At 44.6% G+C, this 15,352-nt stretch overlaps 1 protein-coding gene across 1 annotated transcript in view; it reads left to right on the top strand.

Moving 5' to 3' along the window:
- Window positions 1–13,708, top strand: part of mmp15b (matrix metallopeptidase 15b) — a 39,011-nt gene extending 25,303 nt beyond the window's left edge. The window contains exons 7-10 of the mRNA XM_034104868.2: window positions 1,407–1,545; window positions 5,354–5,504; window positions 10,845–10,963; window positions 12,453–13,708. Of these exons, the coding sequence (XP_033960759.1) occupies window positions 1,407–1,545; window positions 5,354–5,504; window positions 10,845–10,963; window positions 12,453–12,961 (918 nt within the window). The 3' untranslated portion in view covers window positions 12,962–13,708. The remainder of the gene's footprint in view (window positions 1–1,406; window positions 1,546–5,353; window positions 5,505–10,844; window positions 10,964–12,452) is intronic.
- Window positions 13,709–15,352: the final 1,644 nt, after the last annotated feature.

Genomic DNA, 15,352 nt, shown 5'->3' with positions numbered 1-15,352 from the left:
CAACAAGTAGCGGCTGGACTGGATTCATCTGACATTCATTAGAACACCCTTCTTCCAATTCTCTGGTTTATGGCGGCAAAGCGAAATGTGCACATTTAAGTGGGCGGCAATCCCTTATTACCAATACCATAGCGACATAATACGCATCCCCCCGTTGAAAAGACTGGACATGCTGCTACCTTGTGTCTCCTTTTTTGTCTTCTTTGAAGTCTAGATGGTGCTATATTCCAAAAGTGTGTAGGAAAAGACAAAGACAGACATGTGAAGTATACACGTCAGATGTACATTTCCCCAAAATGTTGTTGACTGATATTGAGCACTTGAGTTGTGACACGTTTATGTTGGTTCTCCTCCTGTGAATTTGGAAGTAGTGCCCCCTCCACTCTTATGCAAAGTAGAAATGGTTCTTCTCTGATATGACTATGCACAGGAAAAACGACGTACTTAATGCACTGCGAGTGGGAGTCATCTGTAGCACATCAGCGCCACTTTCTCCACAGTTCATTCAGATAAGAAAGGAGCTGTCATTGTATTCACTTTGCTCACAGCAGAGGGCTGGATCTGCAGAGCTCAACATCCAAACTCCCGCTCTGAGATCTGTTCTGCTGACGACTAATATGGTCAACTCCGTCTTAATCTGGTCAACACAAAGCGGCCGTCGGGCCACACAAATCGAAAAGCATGCCGTGTGTTCGGCCTTCCGCTCTCCCATCCAATCTCCTTTCTATTCCATCCCGTGCCGCGCCACGCCGCCTTGTCTGCTAGCGTGTCCTACGTGAAGGACATACCTAGGTGTGCTTGCCAGAAAGAAGCAGCACTGAGCATTTTGCTGTTACATTATCCAGGACAAGCAGGGACACTGACTCACCACTCACGAATGAGTCTGAGCGCTGCTGGTGTAAATCTGCCTGCCGGCCCGTGTGCACGGCATACAGAGTGTATGGATGTCCTTAGGATCAAATGTGCTGTTTCACTGCCTTGATATTGAAATCACTCTATAAAAGTGACTGTATCAGGCTGTGATCAACAGAGAGTGCAACACGAAGACCTGACGAGCCACCGGAGCGGAAACTGACTATTATTAGCCTGCCAGGGTTCCACTATTGTTAGTGTAGTGCACGCTCCGGTTCAGCTCTGCTGCAGACTGCTTGGTGAAACAGCTCGAACCAGTTGACTTATGAAAAGAGAATACCCTTCTCACAGCAGCAAAACACATATTCCTGCGCATATGCATGTTTTGAAAAGGAAAAATATTTAATTTAAGATATGAAGCCCTATGTTTCGAACTTATTTGGGCATTGGTTTGCGCTTGGAGTAACAGGAATAAGAAAACAGAAGCAACAACAGAGTATTTTAAGCGTACAATAAGAAGTGATGCACTCTCAAGCATACGTGTGTCCCCTCAGGGTCGGTGGTTCTGGCGCGTGCGCAGGAACAGGGTCCTGGATAACTACCCCATGCCCATCGGTCACTTCTGGAGGGGGCTGCCGGGAGACATAGACTCTGCCTACGAGAGACACGACGGCAGGTTCGTCTTCTTTAAAGGTGAGCAACAAAGACACACTCACATTTTCAGAATGAGGGATTTAATTATCCCCTGGGGAAATGTTATAAAATATAATACACACAAAGGTAAGATAAGTGCCAGCATATTGAGTGCCTGACGCTCCGTTAAACAGTCTGATGCCCACAGGCAGCACTGAAGTTGTGTGGCGCTCTGTGGTGCTTCTAGGGGGAAGGAGTCGTCTCTGAAGGACATCTCTCACTAGCTGGCCCAGTATGTTATTCAACATGCATCCAAGAGGCTGTTTTCTTGGGCCCAGCTTACGCAATTTTCAAGGCTCCATAACCATATCCATTTCAGATATGTATTTTCGCAACGCCCGGACAAATCCCAAGTACCCCAAACATGCAATCAAAGAGGTCAAATAAAGATAATATAAGAACAAAAGAATCCAATCACTTTCAATTACGGACTGATTTCTGTGCTTTGTATTTAAGTCTCTACTAAATATTTGATGTGGATTCTCCTCAAATAACGATTGACCTTTAGCGATGGGCGCTTTGTGTTTTAATGGCTGGCCTTGTATCATTTTGCCTGGCTTCTTATGCTGTTGTCAGGTAGCTTCTCGCAACAGATGTTACATTCTAGCCAACATACTTAAATGAAACCAAAGTTAAGGTAACTCCAGCTAGCTTTAGTAATACCGATGAGTCATCATCACTTTGTTTCTCAGACTTTCTGTTCTATTCTTAAAATAGTGATGCTCTGACTGCAGGTAACATGAGGAGTATCTGTCATCTCGTTGACACAAGGGAATGAGAGCACTGAGGTGTAGCCTAATAAGTACCCTACTATTTTTGAGAAAGGACATAAAACATTTTTAGTAGCTATATACAGAATTTTGTATCCGGTACGTTTCTAATTGATATGATTGAATCAAATCTGACTTCCTAGAGCCAAGAGCGGACACATCATGGTACACAGCCTTTGATATAGAACAAACGTTTTTTTAAATACATTTTTGATTTGCATCAAAGCTTTTAGGTTTTTACAAAAGTGGTCAGAATTGGAAGCTGGACTATACTTCTCTTATCCTGCTTTGCTCACTGTCCTTCAGGGAATGAACATGCATGTCTCTGGCTATTGCTGCTGTAAAAACAGGCCAGTTCTAAATAATCTTCTTTTGGTATTATTACCCGTCACATTTGGAGCATGACAAGACGTCCAGATTAGCAACAACAGACTTTGAGAATATACCCAGTTCTGAAAGGAGGCTCCCAGCTTGAGAGCAACATGCAGTCTGCTTAAGTAGCAACAATGATGAAGCAGCACTGTGTACTCTGCCATGCTAATACACATCACACGACCCAGCTTTTATCATACGTTAGTCTGACTTGCATGTCAGCCCCTAACGGTCAAATATGTATCACGAGCATATGAAATATAAGTATTTCCTTTGACTTAAGTATTAACTCCCGCATTGAAATCATGCCCATATGGTTTCTTCTTTACAAACTCTAAACATTATTCATCCTCCATAGTCATTTTAAACCACCAGGTCTGTCATAGTTCAACTATAAAGCAAACCGCAGAACCTTTTTCATCATCTTCAGATTATGAAAATAATAAACATGCCCCCCCCTCCTCGAATAAAGTACATAATGCATTCTACATGCCGAGCATACATCTCTTTTGGAGCGGATCATGATTGCACTGCGAGTCACCGAGTGTTTTCCGGCGGTGGATAAAGTTAGTTGAAGGAAAAAGAAAAGAAGCGGTGTTTGATACAGCTTGACTCTGCTCAGCTGCTGCTGACGATGAGGAGGAGGAGGAGGATGATGTCATCGGCAAGGCTCTCTGTGTGACACTTGGCTGCGAGCCGTTAGCGAAGGAAGAACAAGAGAAGTGCAGAGGAAGGACAGAGAAAGGAAGGAAGCAAGAACTGAGAGCACAGGGGAAGGAGAGACACACACAGCTGAAGCTAAGACCTTTAAGTGGGTCATGGCAGTCCAGAACTAGAAGGACCATCGAGCCCGAAGACTCCTTTATCAATGCTTGTGCTTCTGTTGGACTTGTGACCTTTGCTGAGCTAAACGTGTTCAAAAGTACTCTTCTTTTTGGAGAATGGTTAAATATATTATTCTTAATCTTGGGAAGTGGTGGAAAAAGACTCAACCTTGTGGCTGATGCTGCTAAGATCAAGAAGGGTTTATCTTAAAGGCCAAAAACTAATCTAACAAACAATGCTGCGAAAACTGGACTGCCTGATTGTCCATACTTAAGGAAACAACAAAAATACACTAAGACATATTAAAGAGAAAAGTCCTTTACTAAGGCTGAATGAGTGCTGCAGAGTCTGACAGCACAGAGACCCTTCTCTCAAGCATTCCCTTTATGTCAGTGATGAGTGCAGAGGAGAGAGAGAGAACCAAGGGGAGAGCTTTACAGTCCCCAGCAATGCACCCCCAAGTGCATTCAGATGGATGGTTCTCACTATATGAACACACATACATAGATATTCCTTAGTCTATAGTTAAAGGGGCCCTACAGTAGTATGCTCATTTCCAGGCTCATATTTGTATTTTGTGACATATTTACATTATTTTATGCTCAAAACCTTCTCATACTGCCTGTGCTGCAGCGCCTCTTTTCACCCCCGTTAACAGGAACAATCAATATAATACAGAATAGAAAAGAGAAAACCAGAGAAAGCATAATATGGCCTCTTTAAAAAATGCTTACTTGTCTTCTCTGCTCACAAGGCAAGCTAGCTCGAGCAGGTCTAAGTAGATCATAATAATGTCTTCAGTAATCCATAGTAACAATGAATACTCGTTGTAAATAAAGGCAGTTCATTAATGACAACCTATTTGTTAAGTTGCAAAAACACAGTTCATATTTGTACAAATAGTCTTACTGATATCGTGATGTCAACAATAACTTGTTGTTCTAATTATAAATGAAGTATCCTTCTGTTAATGTTTGGAAATTGAATCGCAATTTTGGACTGCGGACCTTAGGAAGACCTGCAGGGAATATATTAAACAACGACCACTTCATGGACTCATGTTCTAAAAGTTGTAGTCCAGACAGAACATATCCATCCATTGAAGTGAGTCCCTTTAGACCAGTTACACAGCAGGAGTAGAATCTATAGGTCACTGCATCCCTGGAAAGTCTTGGAATAAGTCATGGGATTTGACTCTAAGTCGTGTGCACCGCAGGGACACTGGAAGCATTGCGTCAACCTCTCGTTCGCTCCAGATGCTGAGTGGAGAGCTTTCGTTTTAAAAAGGGAGCAAGGGGCCAGAGGTGGGTGGATAGATGGGTGGGTATGAGGGGGGGGATGGAGGGGAAGGTGGATTGAAGCCAAGAGGAGAGATGTGCCAAGAGGAACGGAGTCCCCCTGTCTGACACAGTAAAAACAATAAAACCCTCCCTTAGGCGAGAAACCTGCTTCAGCCCGAGACACGCCGCTGCTAATGGGTCGTTACGAGTCAATGATACACTCGTGTTTTCTGATATCTTGCCAGCAAATCATTATAACATTCATAGAATTTACAAGCTCTGGTTTGGTTTCTCTGATTGTTCTCTTTTTATTCCTCGTTTATTTTCAATCATTTAACACATTCCGTGCCAGAAGATACAATGTGCGTGCATACGCAGCATCTGTAGGGCAACATCTGTTCTCTTGGCTGTGTGTGTGTAACCGAGTGAACATGACATATCCAGTATGATTGTGTGTGTGCTCACATTTTCCAGAGTCCATAAGGGTGGTGAGTGGGGGTGGATAGGGATGTACAGATGTGTGGGCCATGTAGGATCATTAAACACTCCTCCTCTCCCCAGGAACCAGATTCTGGCTCTTCAGGGAGGCCAACCTGGAACAGGGCTATCCAATGGAACTGGTCGATTATGGCCTAGGTATTCCCTATGACCGAATAGACACAGCCATCTGGTGGGAGCCATCCGGCTACACCTACTTCTTCCAAGGAGACAGGTAATGTAGCCTGCACCCAGCCAGACTCACACACATGGCTCTACATCACCTGCCTCCAACGATATTGATAGAGCAGCGATATGATAGACGGACATTCAAACCTCAATCTGGGTTAATCCTTTTAGAGACTTTTTATCTGGTTACATTATCAGGTTTCAATTTGTCCAATGTTTTGGTTTATGACCTGACATTTATTTCAGTCTAGTGCTGTTTTTGTTACTCAATGATTACATATGTGGTCCATGTCCTACGGTAAGACGATGAGAAGAAGGCTCAGAGTTCAACACTCACTGTGACTTTATCAACATTAAACATTGTTGATGAAAAAGGACATGAAGGACAACATGTAGTTAAACACTTTTGTCACATCTCTCTCGATGCTCCTTTCGTTATCCTGTGTTGCATGCCGTGAGCTCTATCATTTTTCCAACCTATTCAAATTTCAGTCAGCCTGAACACCAGCACCAGGTATCACAGCTGGTTCTGGACCGTCCAGACTCCACTCTAGATACAAAAAAAGAAAAAAAAGTCTGTTGCTGCCGGTCAGCGGTGGGGTTTGCGCTAGCTGGATTTGCATTGCGACAACACTGACATATTTTTGGATAAAGAAAATTGTGAGATTTTAGCTAGAGTAGATTGAAATGGAAGTAGACTGTATTGTATTCTTAAAACTAAAATTGTTTTCCAATCACTCAAATTATGCTAAAACAGTTGCTAAAATGTTGATGCCCAGAAATGTAGTCAATCAAGACCTGATTTAAAAAACAGATGAGATTGACTATGATTTATAACAACATTTGACACAGTACTGATACTACATCAAAGAAAAGCTGACAAGTAACGCAACATTAACCTCAGCTATAGCCTACTCCGTGTCAGCTGCAGTATGTTGGCATGCTAACATGTTCAAATAAGACATGGTAAACATCATACATGGACACATCAGTATGAAAGCATTACTAATCCGAGCATGTTAAGGTTAACATTTAGTTTAAAGCATTATCAAGCCTTAGTACAACTTCACAGGTATGACTTATTAAACCATAACCACTGTTGCCCTTTAACTCAGACTTTTCCAATTTAGAAAATAAGTTCACTTGATGAAGTACAGTGTCAATGTTTTGAATCTAGATGGAGTTTTTGTGTTTGTTTCCATATAAAGACTCAAATGACTGAGATCACTGGACCACTTTATGTTCCAGCAATGCCCTATGAGTAATGCACTTTACCAGAGGAAAAGCAGCAGCTGTGTTTGTACAGCTCTTTGTAACAAGTTAAACACCTCTGTGGACAAAACAAACATACTGAACCCACTTCTGCTAACAATAAATGCAAGGGTAACATGTTCGTTGTTGCCAGGGATTTTAACACCGCTAACATGAAGAAGGTCCTTCCGAAGTACGATCAACACATCAGCTGCCTGACGCGCGGGGGAAACATACTGGACCATGTTTATTCCCCTTTTCGACATGGATATAAGGCTCTACCTCGCCCTCCCTTCGGCAAATCAGACCACATCTCACTGCTGCTGCTGCCGCCTGCCAGGCAGAAACTAAAATGGGACAGACCGGTAACAAGTGGCGCGTTCACACCGGAGTACTTTTACCCATACTTTTCCCGTTTAGTTCCGTTAGTGCCTGGAATTTTGCGTTCACAGCAAAAAGAGTACTTACTTCCCGAGAACTTTTACCCCCATTTTTAGTGCCTGCTAGAGAGGTGGTACTATCCTGGGGAGAAAAAAGTACCAATTTCGATTGGCTGGGCGAATTGCAAACCACGCCCCGTAAAACTCTGAAAAGTTTTGTGAAGCCGCCATTGTATTTGCTGGCATTAGCATTATTAGCATTAGCATTAGCACCGCACACCAACGGAGAGAGAATAACTTATGGCAACACAAAAAAAATATGGGAGCGGTGGAGATGAGGAGGTGTCGGCGTTCTGGCGATTTACTCGGGAGTCCCAGCAGCTTCTACTGAAGCCAGACCCCAACTTCCGGCCGGGCAGTGATGTACCTGAACGCATTCAATGAACGATCGTTCATGAACGCGTTCATATTTTGGGCGAACATGAACTGAAGGTACTGTATTTCCGCTAGATGAACGTAATTGAGAACGCGTTCATTCTCAGCGCTGTATAACGGCGTTCAAAAGTGCGTTCATTCTCAGTACTGTATTATAACGGCGTTCAAAAGTGTGCCAGATTTCATATGCCTTTCAGCCGAAAACCCAGTTAAAACACACCGTAAACAGGCTTCAAAATAATGCGGAAAACCACCCAATCTGGCAACAGCAAGCTGCCTGTGACGCGTACGCGCCTGTCACCCCTGGCTGTCGCACTAAAATATAAATATACTAAATATATCAGACTCCTCACAACAAACAATGTGGAACCGCGGAACCGGCGAGCATTGAATGAATGAATGAATTAGTATGGACGAAGCCGAGAGCAGCTGCAGCAGCACACGCTCAGAGTGAGACTCTACGGCGTCGGCGTATGAGCAAAAAGACAAAAATCACCAGCCTCAACGACTACCGCCCAGTAGCACTCACCTCCATCATAATGAAGTGCTTTGAGCGGTTAGTCAAAACCTTCATCTCCTCCTCCCTCCCTGACTCTCTGGACCCCCTGCAGTTTGCCTACAGAGCAAACAGGTCCACAGACGACGCCATAGCCCTCACCATCCACACTGCCCTCTCACACCTGGACCAGAGGAACATGTGAGAATGCTGTTCATTGACTACAGTTCAGCCTTCAACACCATTGTGCCCTCAAAGCTGGTCATCAAGCTCAACAGCGCCCTCTGTGACTGGATCCTGAACTTCCTGACGGGCAGACCCCAGGCAGTGCGGGTGGGAAACATCACATCCTCCACCCTGATCCTCAACACCGGAGCCCCTCAAGGCTGCGTGCTCAGCCCTCTCCTCTACTCCCTGTTCACTCACGACTGCGTGGCCACACACAGCTCCAACACCATCGTGAAGTTTGCTGACGACACGACCGTCATCGGCCAAATCACAGACGACGACAAGGCGGCGTACAGGGAGGAGGTCGAAAACCTGACATCTTGGTGCCAGGATAACAACCTCCATCTCAACGTCAGCAAAACAAAGGAGCTGATTGTTGATTACAGGAAGCAGCAGAGAGAGGGACACACCCCCATCGCCATCAATGGGACTGCGGTGGAGAGAGTCAGCGGCTTCAGGTTCCTCTGTGTCCACATCACTGAGGACCTGACATGGACTCTTCACACCACCACCATCACCAAAACAGCTCGACAGCGGCTCTTCTTCCTCCCCAGGCTGAGGAGGTTCAACATGGACTCCAGGATACTCTGCAACTTCTACAGGTATAGAGGATAGATACATAGAGAGGATCCTGACCTTCTACAGGTGCACCATGGAGAGGATCCTGACCTTCTACAGGTGCTCCATAGAGAGCATCCTGACCTTCTACAGGTGCACCATGGAGAGGATCCTGACCTTCTACAGGTGCACCATAGAGAGCATCCTGACCTTCTACAGGTGCACCATAGAGAGCATCCTGACCTTCTACAGGTGCACCATAGAGAGGATGACTGGCTGCATCACGGCCTGGTACGGCAGCTGCACCGCCCTCAATCGTAAGGCTTTACAGAGGGTGGTGAAAACTGCACAGAACATCACCAGGATGGAGCTGTCATCCATGCAGGACCTCTACTCCCAGCGGCTCAGGAAGAAAGCCCTCAGGATGATCAAAGACGCCCATCACCCCAGCCACAAACTGTTCTGTCTGCTGCCGTCTGGCAGGCGGTACCGCAGCATCTGGACTAAAACCACCAGACTCATGCGGCTTTCACACCAGCGCTTTTCAGTTTCTAGCTCCGAGCGGGAGCTTTTCTGGTTCAGCTCCGGTTTCCCTTTTCAGCTCCCGCTCTGTGCACACCGCCCACTGGCGCCCCAGAGCTGCCCTTGCTGCGTCATGGCGTCACCGTTTACATCGCTGATTTGCTCCCCAACGGCACCCATTACTGCGCTCACAACAACAACAACTGCGTCGGGTCGATGATCGTGTTGCTTTTAATCACACGAAGCCAGAATAAATTGAATAACGACTTCTCCAACCTTATACTTTGCTCCAGAGTGCCGTGGTTCATTGTTTATTAATGTGTTTCTGCAGCATTCACCGACCGCTGCAGTGCTGGCTGCTCTTCCACGGGAGTTTATTCTCCCGTTAGCTCCCGGTTAGCTCACACTGCAGCGGCCGCTCTAAAGTATTCACTGTCCGACTCACACAAGCAGCTGATGCATATCCCCAGTTCCCTTAGCCTAAGTGAATGTGTGTCAGTCTGAATTGACACTGTTTGGTATCACAACGCTGTTATGAAAGTTTCTCTGGTATAAAACGGGTGATGTTAGCATAGCAACCGAAGCTAAACTGACTACTTGCATCCGATAGCTGCAATAATACAAAACAACACGTCTGCCTCTCTCCACAATGATCGATAACAGCGAACGGATGGTCAAAGTAAGGCACAAATAAACAGAATCACACGAAGCCTGGTTAGTGCTGCCTGACTTTATAAAGTGTGTTTATAGGCACTACTGCTTGTAGGCAGGCATGACAGTCGACCCATGGGAGGTGGGTTTAGTTTCCTGCACGCCTCGACGTAAGAGAGACGTAAGTGACGTCGCCTCTTAGCTCCAAAGCTCTTGCCTCTGGACCGACAATTTTTTGGAGCTGGAAATGAAGCGGATTCCGGAGCTAAGAGCCGGCGCCGCTGCGGTGTGAACAGGAAAACCCGGCGCTTTTCAGGCTCTAGCTCCGAGCCGGAGCTGAAAAGGCGCTGGTGTGAAAGGGAGAGTTTCATCCCACAGGCAATAAGACTGTTAAACACCTGAACTGTTGAAACAACATCCATAACGTTCATCTGCTACTTAGTAATTATTTATCTAATATATCGTATTGAACTATTTCACTTTTTTAAACTATTTTTCTTTTTCTTTTTGTATTTACTATTTACTATTTCTTGCACTATATTTTTCTGTTTATCTGTGTTATTGTGTTGCACTGTTGGAGAAGCCTGTGACCTAAGATTTTCATCGGCATAACTACACTGTAGCTATGTTCGTAGGACAAAATAAAGAACATTGAACCTTGAACCTTTATTTAAGTAGAAACATAGTTACACTTAAGGTCTGTATTTTGAAAGAGACCTTACACACTGTCTTTTTGTAGTTGCACTAGTGCATTACCAGTAAGGACAGTTATTATACACACACCATGCACTGCACTTTGTAAGAATTCTGCTCTTTACTTGTTTAGACAGTTACAGTAACAACTGGTTCTGACTGCTGTCTGCAGGTACTGGCGCTTCAACGAGCAGTCCCGCCACACGGACCAAGGATACCCGAAATCAATCAGTGTCTGGGGATCCTCAGTACCCTCCTCCCCCAAAGGGGCCTTCCTCAGCGATGATGGAGGTGAGCTCACTCAAGAAGAGTGGTTGTATCGAATGTGAATGTGTGTTTGAGTGTGTGCGTGTGTGTATGTGTGAAAAAGCCAGAAAGGGCTGGGGCCCACTGATGCATGGAACAAAGAATCAGGGTGTGGTCACACAATCATCAGGAGAGAAAGGGGATGCAGTGTGTGTGTGAATTTGAGCACATACATGTGAAGTGCTTTGTGCTTGGCTGTGCTTGGTTACAGTGACAATAGAGAGGAGTGGTTCGATCTACGGTAGACAGTCGACAAAGCAAGACAACTTTATTTGTACCTTTTTTTTTTATTGGGCATTTCAATGCACTTTATAGGGTTTTATAATAACAGCAAAAGTAATGGATTGCAGTGCAAAATCGTATATGCACGTGACAAGAGATACACTCAGTAGACATTTTTAAATATACAGCCAATCAATTTAAAGTAAACAAGTTTGCGATTTTTTTAGGTTATGTAAGGACAAGTTTTTGGAATTACATTTATTGGCTTTCTTGCCGAGATATAGATGAGGTGGTTGAGGCCACTTTCATATAACACTACCGCAAATATGAAGCTATGGCCAGCAGTGACTTGGTTAGCGTAGCTTAGCCTAAAAACTGGAAACAGCTTGCCTTGCTCAGTCTCAAGGCAACATCTATATGGTAAATATGTACAAAAAAAAAAGGTGTAAAAACGATTTATTTACAGAAGTTGTGTGCAGGGAAAATGATTGCTTTGTCGCCCTAGCCTCCCAGCTGTCTGGCCTTTATGCTAAGCTAATATTCCCTGCTGATGGCTCTAGCTTTGTATAGAATGAGTCCTAAAACCTGGAGACGAGTTAGCATTTTACCATTTCAGGTTCCTTCGTCTCGGAGTTAAAATTGTTTTGAAAGTGCCTTTGGTTAGATGCCTGAATTAGGGTCTTTGGTTAACGCAAGCCAAAGAGATTTTAACGTTTTGGTCTATGACACAAAATACGTCAGTTAATACCCTATTCAAACATTTCAGAAGCTTCTATGTGTCTTTATAACAGAGGATGCTAACTAGTAACTGAATAAGAAAACTTAACGTCATAACCCAGACACGAGTCAGCCTTTAGCCTAGCCATGCTAATGTGAAGCCATGCGACATGATGTAGTTTGTTTACAGCCTAACTTTGGTTTATTACTTCTGGTGATTGCATTTACGCTTCAATAATCATAAAAGTGGTGTTATTATGTGGAGGTTATTCTGCTGAACAAAACATGTGAGCATCATAAACGTGTGTCTGCCACAGATCTTATTTATTGCAAAATCCCATAGCTTGTTGTCGCGGGAGCCCTAGTGAAAATCGAAATCGCTGCACCACTCTATTGAACCGACAGATAAGAGTGGTATCAGTCGCACCATCTAACTCTTGGCAAGAGTTGGAACATTTTGAAACTATTCCTTTCATTTGTGCGTCTTCAAATCTTCATGTTATTTGACGTATTGTGCTCTCCTTGCTTTCTCCAGCGTACACCTTCTTCTACAAGGGTTCCAAGTACTGGAAGTTTGACAACCACCGCATGAAGAGCGAGCCGGGCTACCCCAAGTCCATCTTGAGAGACTTCATGGGCTGCAGTGCGGACCAGGACCCAGACCGAGACACGGACGCAGACGCGGGGCGCAAATACCCCGACGTGAACCGGCCCCCGTTCAACCCCGACGCAACCGGACGCGACGGAGACAAGGGCAAAGACGGGGATCGCGACGTGACGGACAACGACGCGGGCAAAGGGTCGGACGGCGACAAAGACGAGGACTACCGGGAGGGCCGTGAGGAAGACACCAACGAGGTGGACGTGGTGCTGAAGGTGGACGACAGCGAGGAGCGGACCATGAACATCCTGATGGTGACCATCCCTCTGGCCCTGGTGCTGTGCATCCTGGGACTCGTCTACGCCATCATCAACACGCTGCAGAGCAAAGGGGCTCCGCGGCTGCTGGTGCACTGCAAGCGCTCGCTGCAGGACTGGGTCTGACCCTGAACAAGAGCAGAAACTGAACTTTTAACTTAAATTGGAACCTTAGACACTGCGCTCCTCTAATCCAAGCCTCTTTCCACCGACCCATCCGTCTCTGGCAACTCGTAGAACCTGTGGTAGTAGATCCAATACTGTACACAAACACTAGAAGCAAGCATTAATGATGTCTTACTTCTACACACACACACCATCCTAACCGCCTCCTGTCTCCCATGGTGCTCTACAATGCGTCGACTGTAGTCTATTTATATGAGAGAAGTTTGCACATTGTTTTTTTTTATTATTTCTGTTCATTTTGTGTGACATTCTAAACCAGGAAGGCTGTTCAATTCTCCGCCTCTTTATATACCGCCTCCCCCCCTGGTCTAATCTTAGCAGGGTCTTTGTCCTTGCCGATACCTTCCTATGTGCTCATGCTATCACAGTCGGCACAAAGAAAATCCAAAGGGTTAGTAAAGAAAAACGGATCACTATGGAAGGGTTCAGTATATTGTCTTCCCCTTCTCACCGTCTTCTTCTCGATGTCTTCGCCTGGTTCTGCGGTACAGTTTGTCGTTTCAGTCCAATACAGTGGTTAAAACAATCCCTCTAACATCGCGTCTATTTAAAGGAAAAGTGAAATATTGGGCATTTTTTGTTAGCAAATAGAAATTGTGGCTTGGAAAATATAGCCTGCTAAGTGGAATCAACAGTATCCGTATCCTTTACATTCAGAGTACCACTGCCTTGTTTCCAGTCTTCATCTATAGCACAATCGGTCTGCCTTCTTTTGTTTCCTTATTTGGAGAGCATTTAAAGTCCTCTTTGGCTGAAAGGCCTCAGACTGTATCTCTTCCTTTAACCATCATTTATGAGGCTAATTCTCAGAGAGCTTCCTTTCTGTCAGCAGCAATATATTTTCTTTGCACAGGAGAGCAGAGAGACTAATGGTCCATTTTAAAAAGTCAGCTCAGTGTTAAATAACACAGGAGAAGTAGCATCTTTGACATAACACCATGGAGGAACAAACGAAGCCCTGGCCTTTAACTCAAGAACGGGAAGCGGTCTGAGCGTGCAGCTAATGTACCGTGCACTCCGTAATGGACTTTTTACTCCTCGTGTTTTTGGTTTTTTCAATTGAAGTTCACACATGGGGTCTATCTACTGCACACACTGGAGCTGTGAGCACCAGGGTGGGCTTGGCTCATGTGAACACAGACTAATCCTGTTCATTAAGAAACAGCAGGTGTGTGCAAATGCTGTTAACCCCTGCGACACCTAAACTAAACCTTGAACTCCCAGAAACAAAACACTCTCCTCTCCCTTTCATCTTGGAAGTGTAGTGTGGGCAGAATAAAAATGTCCAATTAAACTACTCATTATAAAAGTAAAAAAAAAATATTCCTGGCAGCCATTGGTTTCCATTTATTTTGTCGTGTATAAAAATCACAGACACGCAAAAATAAGTCACTTAAGATGCCAACGAAGAGACATAACGCACAAAAAACAAAGTGAAAAATCAATATGAATTAAAAATATAAATGTTCTTAATTTATGCAGCCGCATAGCTTACTCAGGCTCAAACCTGTTGACCCTTTACATCTGTCCTAAAAATGTATCTAAAAAACATTTTGTATAGACATTGCAACAGGGCAACTTGAAAATCGTATATCATGACAGATCCACACGTTTTTTTGGAGTTCAAATACAGAATGTTGTACTGTAAAGAAATGAATGGAAACCTATGGCTGCCATGGAAACATTAATTGAAGAAAAAAGGCGTAAGAGCAATGTGAATAATCTAATCATTACTCGATGTTCTAGAAAAATCTGATCAATAAGAGTCTAGAAACCGGATGAGAGAGAGTGTAGGAGTGCAGCTGCAATATGAATGGGAGGAAGCCTATCTGACGGCACATTAAGGACCAAGCTGCCAATCTGAGCAGACGGGTCTCAGCCGGATCGGGTTACAGATGTGGAGGGGGGGGTTGACGGGGGTGAGGAGACACAAGAGAAAGGGGGAGGGACGCTGACCTCGTCTCCCTGAGCTCTCACAGCTTGGATCACAGGAATAAGGAGGGGTGAGAGAGAGAGGGAGATAGGGGACTTTGATGGCTCTGTTCCACTGGCAACCGCTCATGTGACCCACATTCTCCTGCTAGCTCAACCGCAGTGCTAGCCAAAGAGGACACTTCAGCCGACAGGAGGTGACGGTCTTTTGCTGTATGTGCTTAGTAGCTGTGAAGAGACCCCATCACATGTTTAAAAAGGTGCTAAAAATATTAATACATTTGGGAAATAGTAAGTGAATCGGGAACAATTATTATATTGATCTCAAAATATTTGATTGACTGATTAAGGAAAAAGTTAAATGATTTGACTCCAGCTTTCTACATCGAATTCTAAAAG

The sequence above is a fragment of the Pseudochaenichthys georgianus genome, chromosome 3, assembly GCF_902827115.2.
Source record: "Pseudochaenichthys georgianus chromosome 3, fPseGeo1.2, whole genome shotgun sequence".
Taxonomy (NCBI): domain Eukaryota; kingdom Metazoa; phylum Chordata; class Actinopteri; order Perciformes; family Channichthyidae; genus Pseudochaenichthys; species Pseudochaenichthys georgianus.
This window is presented reverse-complemented; position numbering and strand designations above follow the sequence as displayed.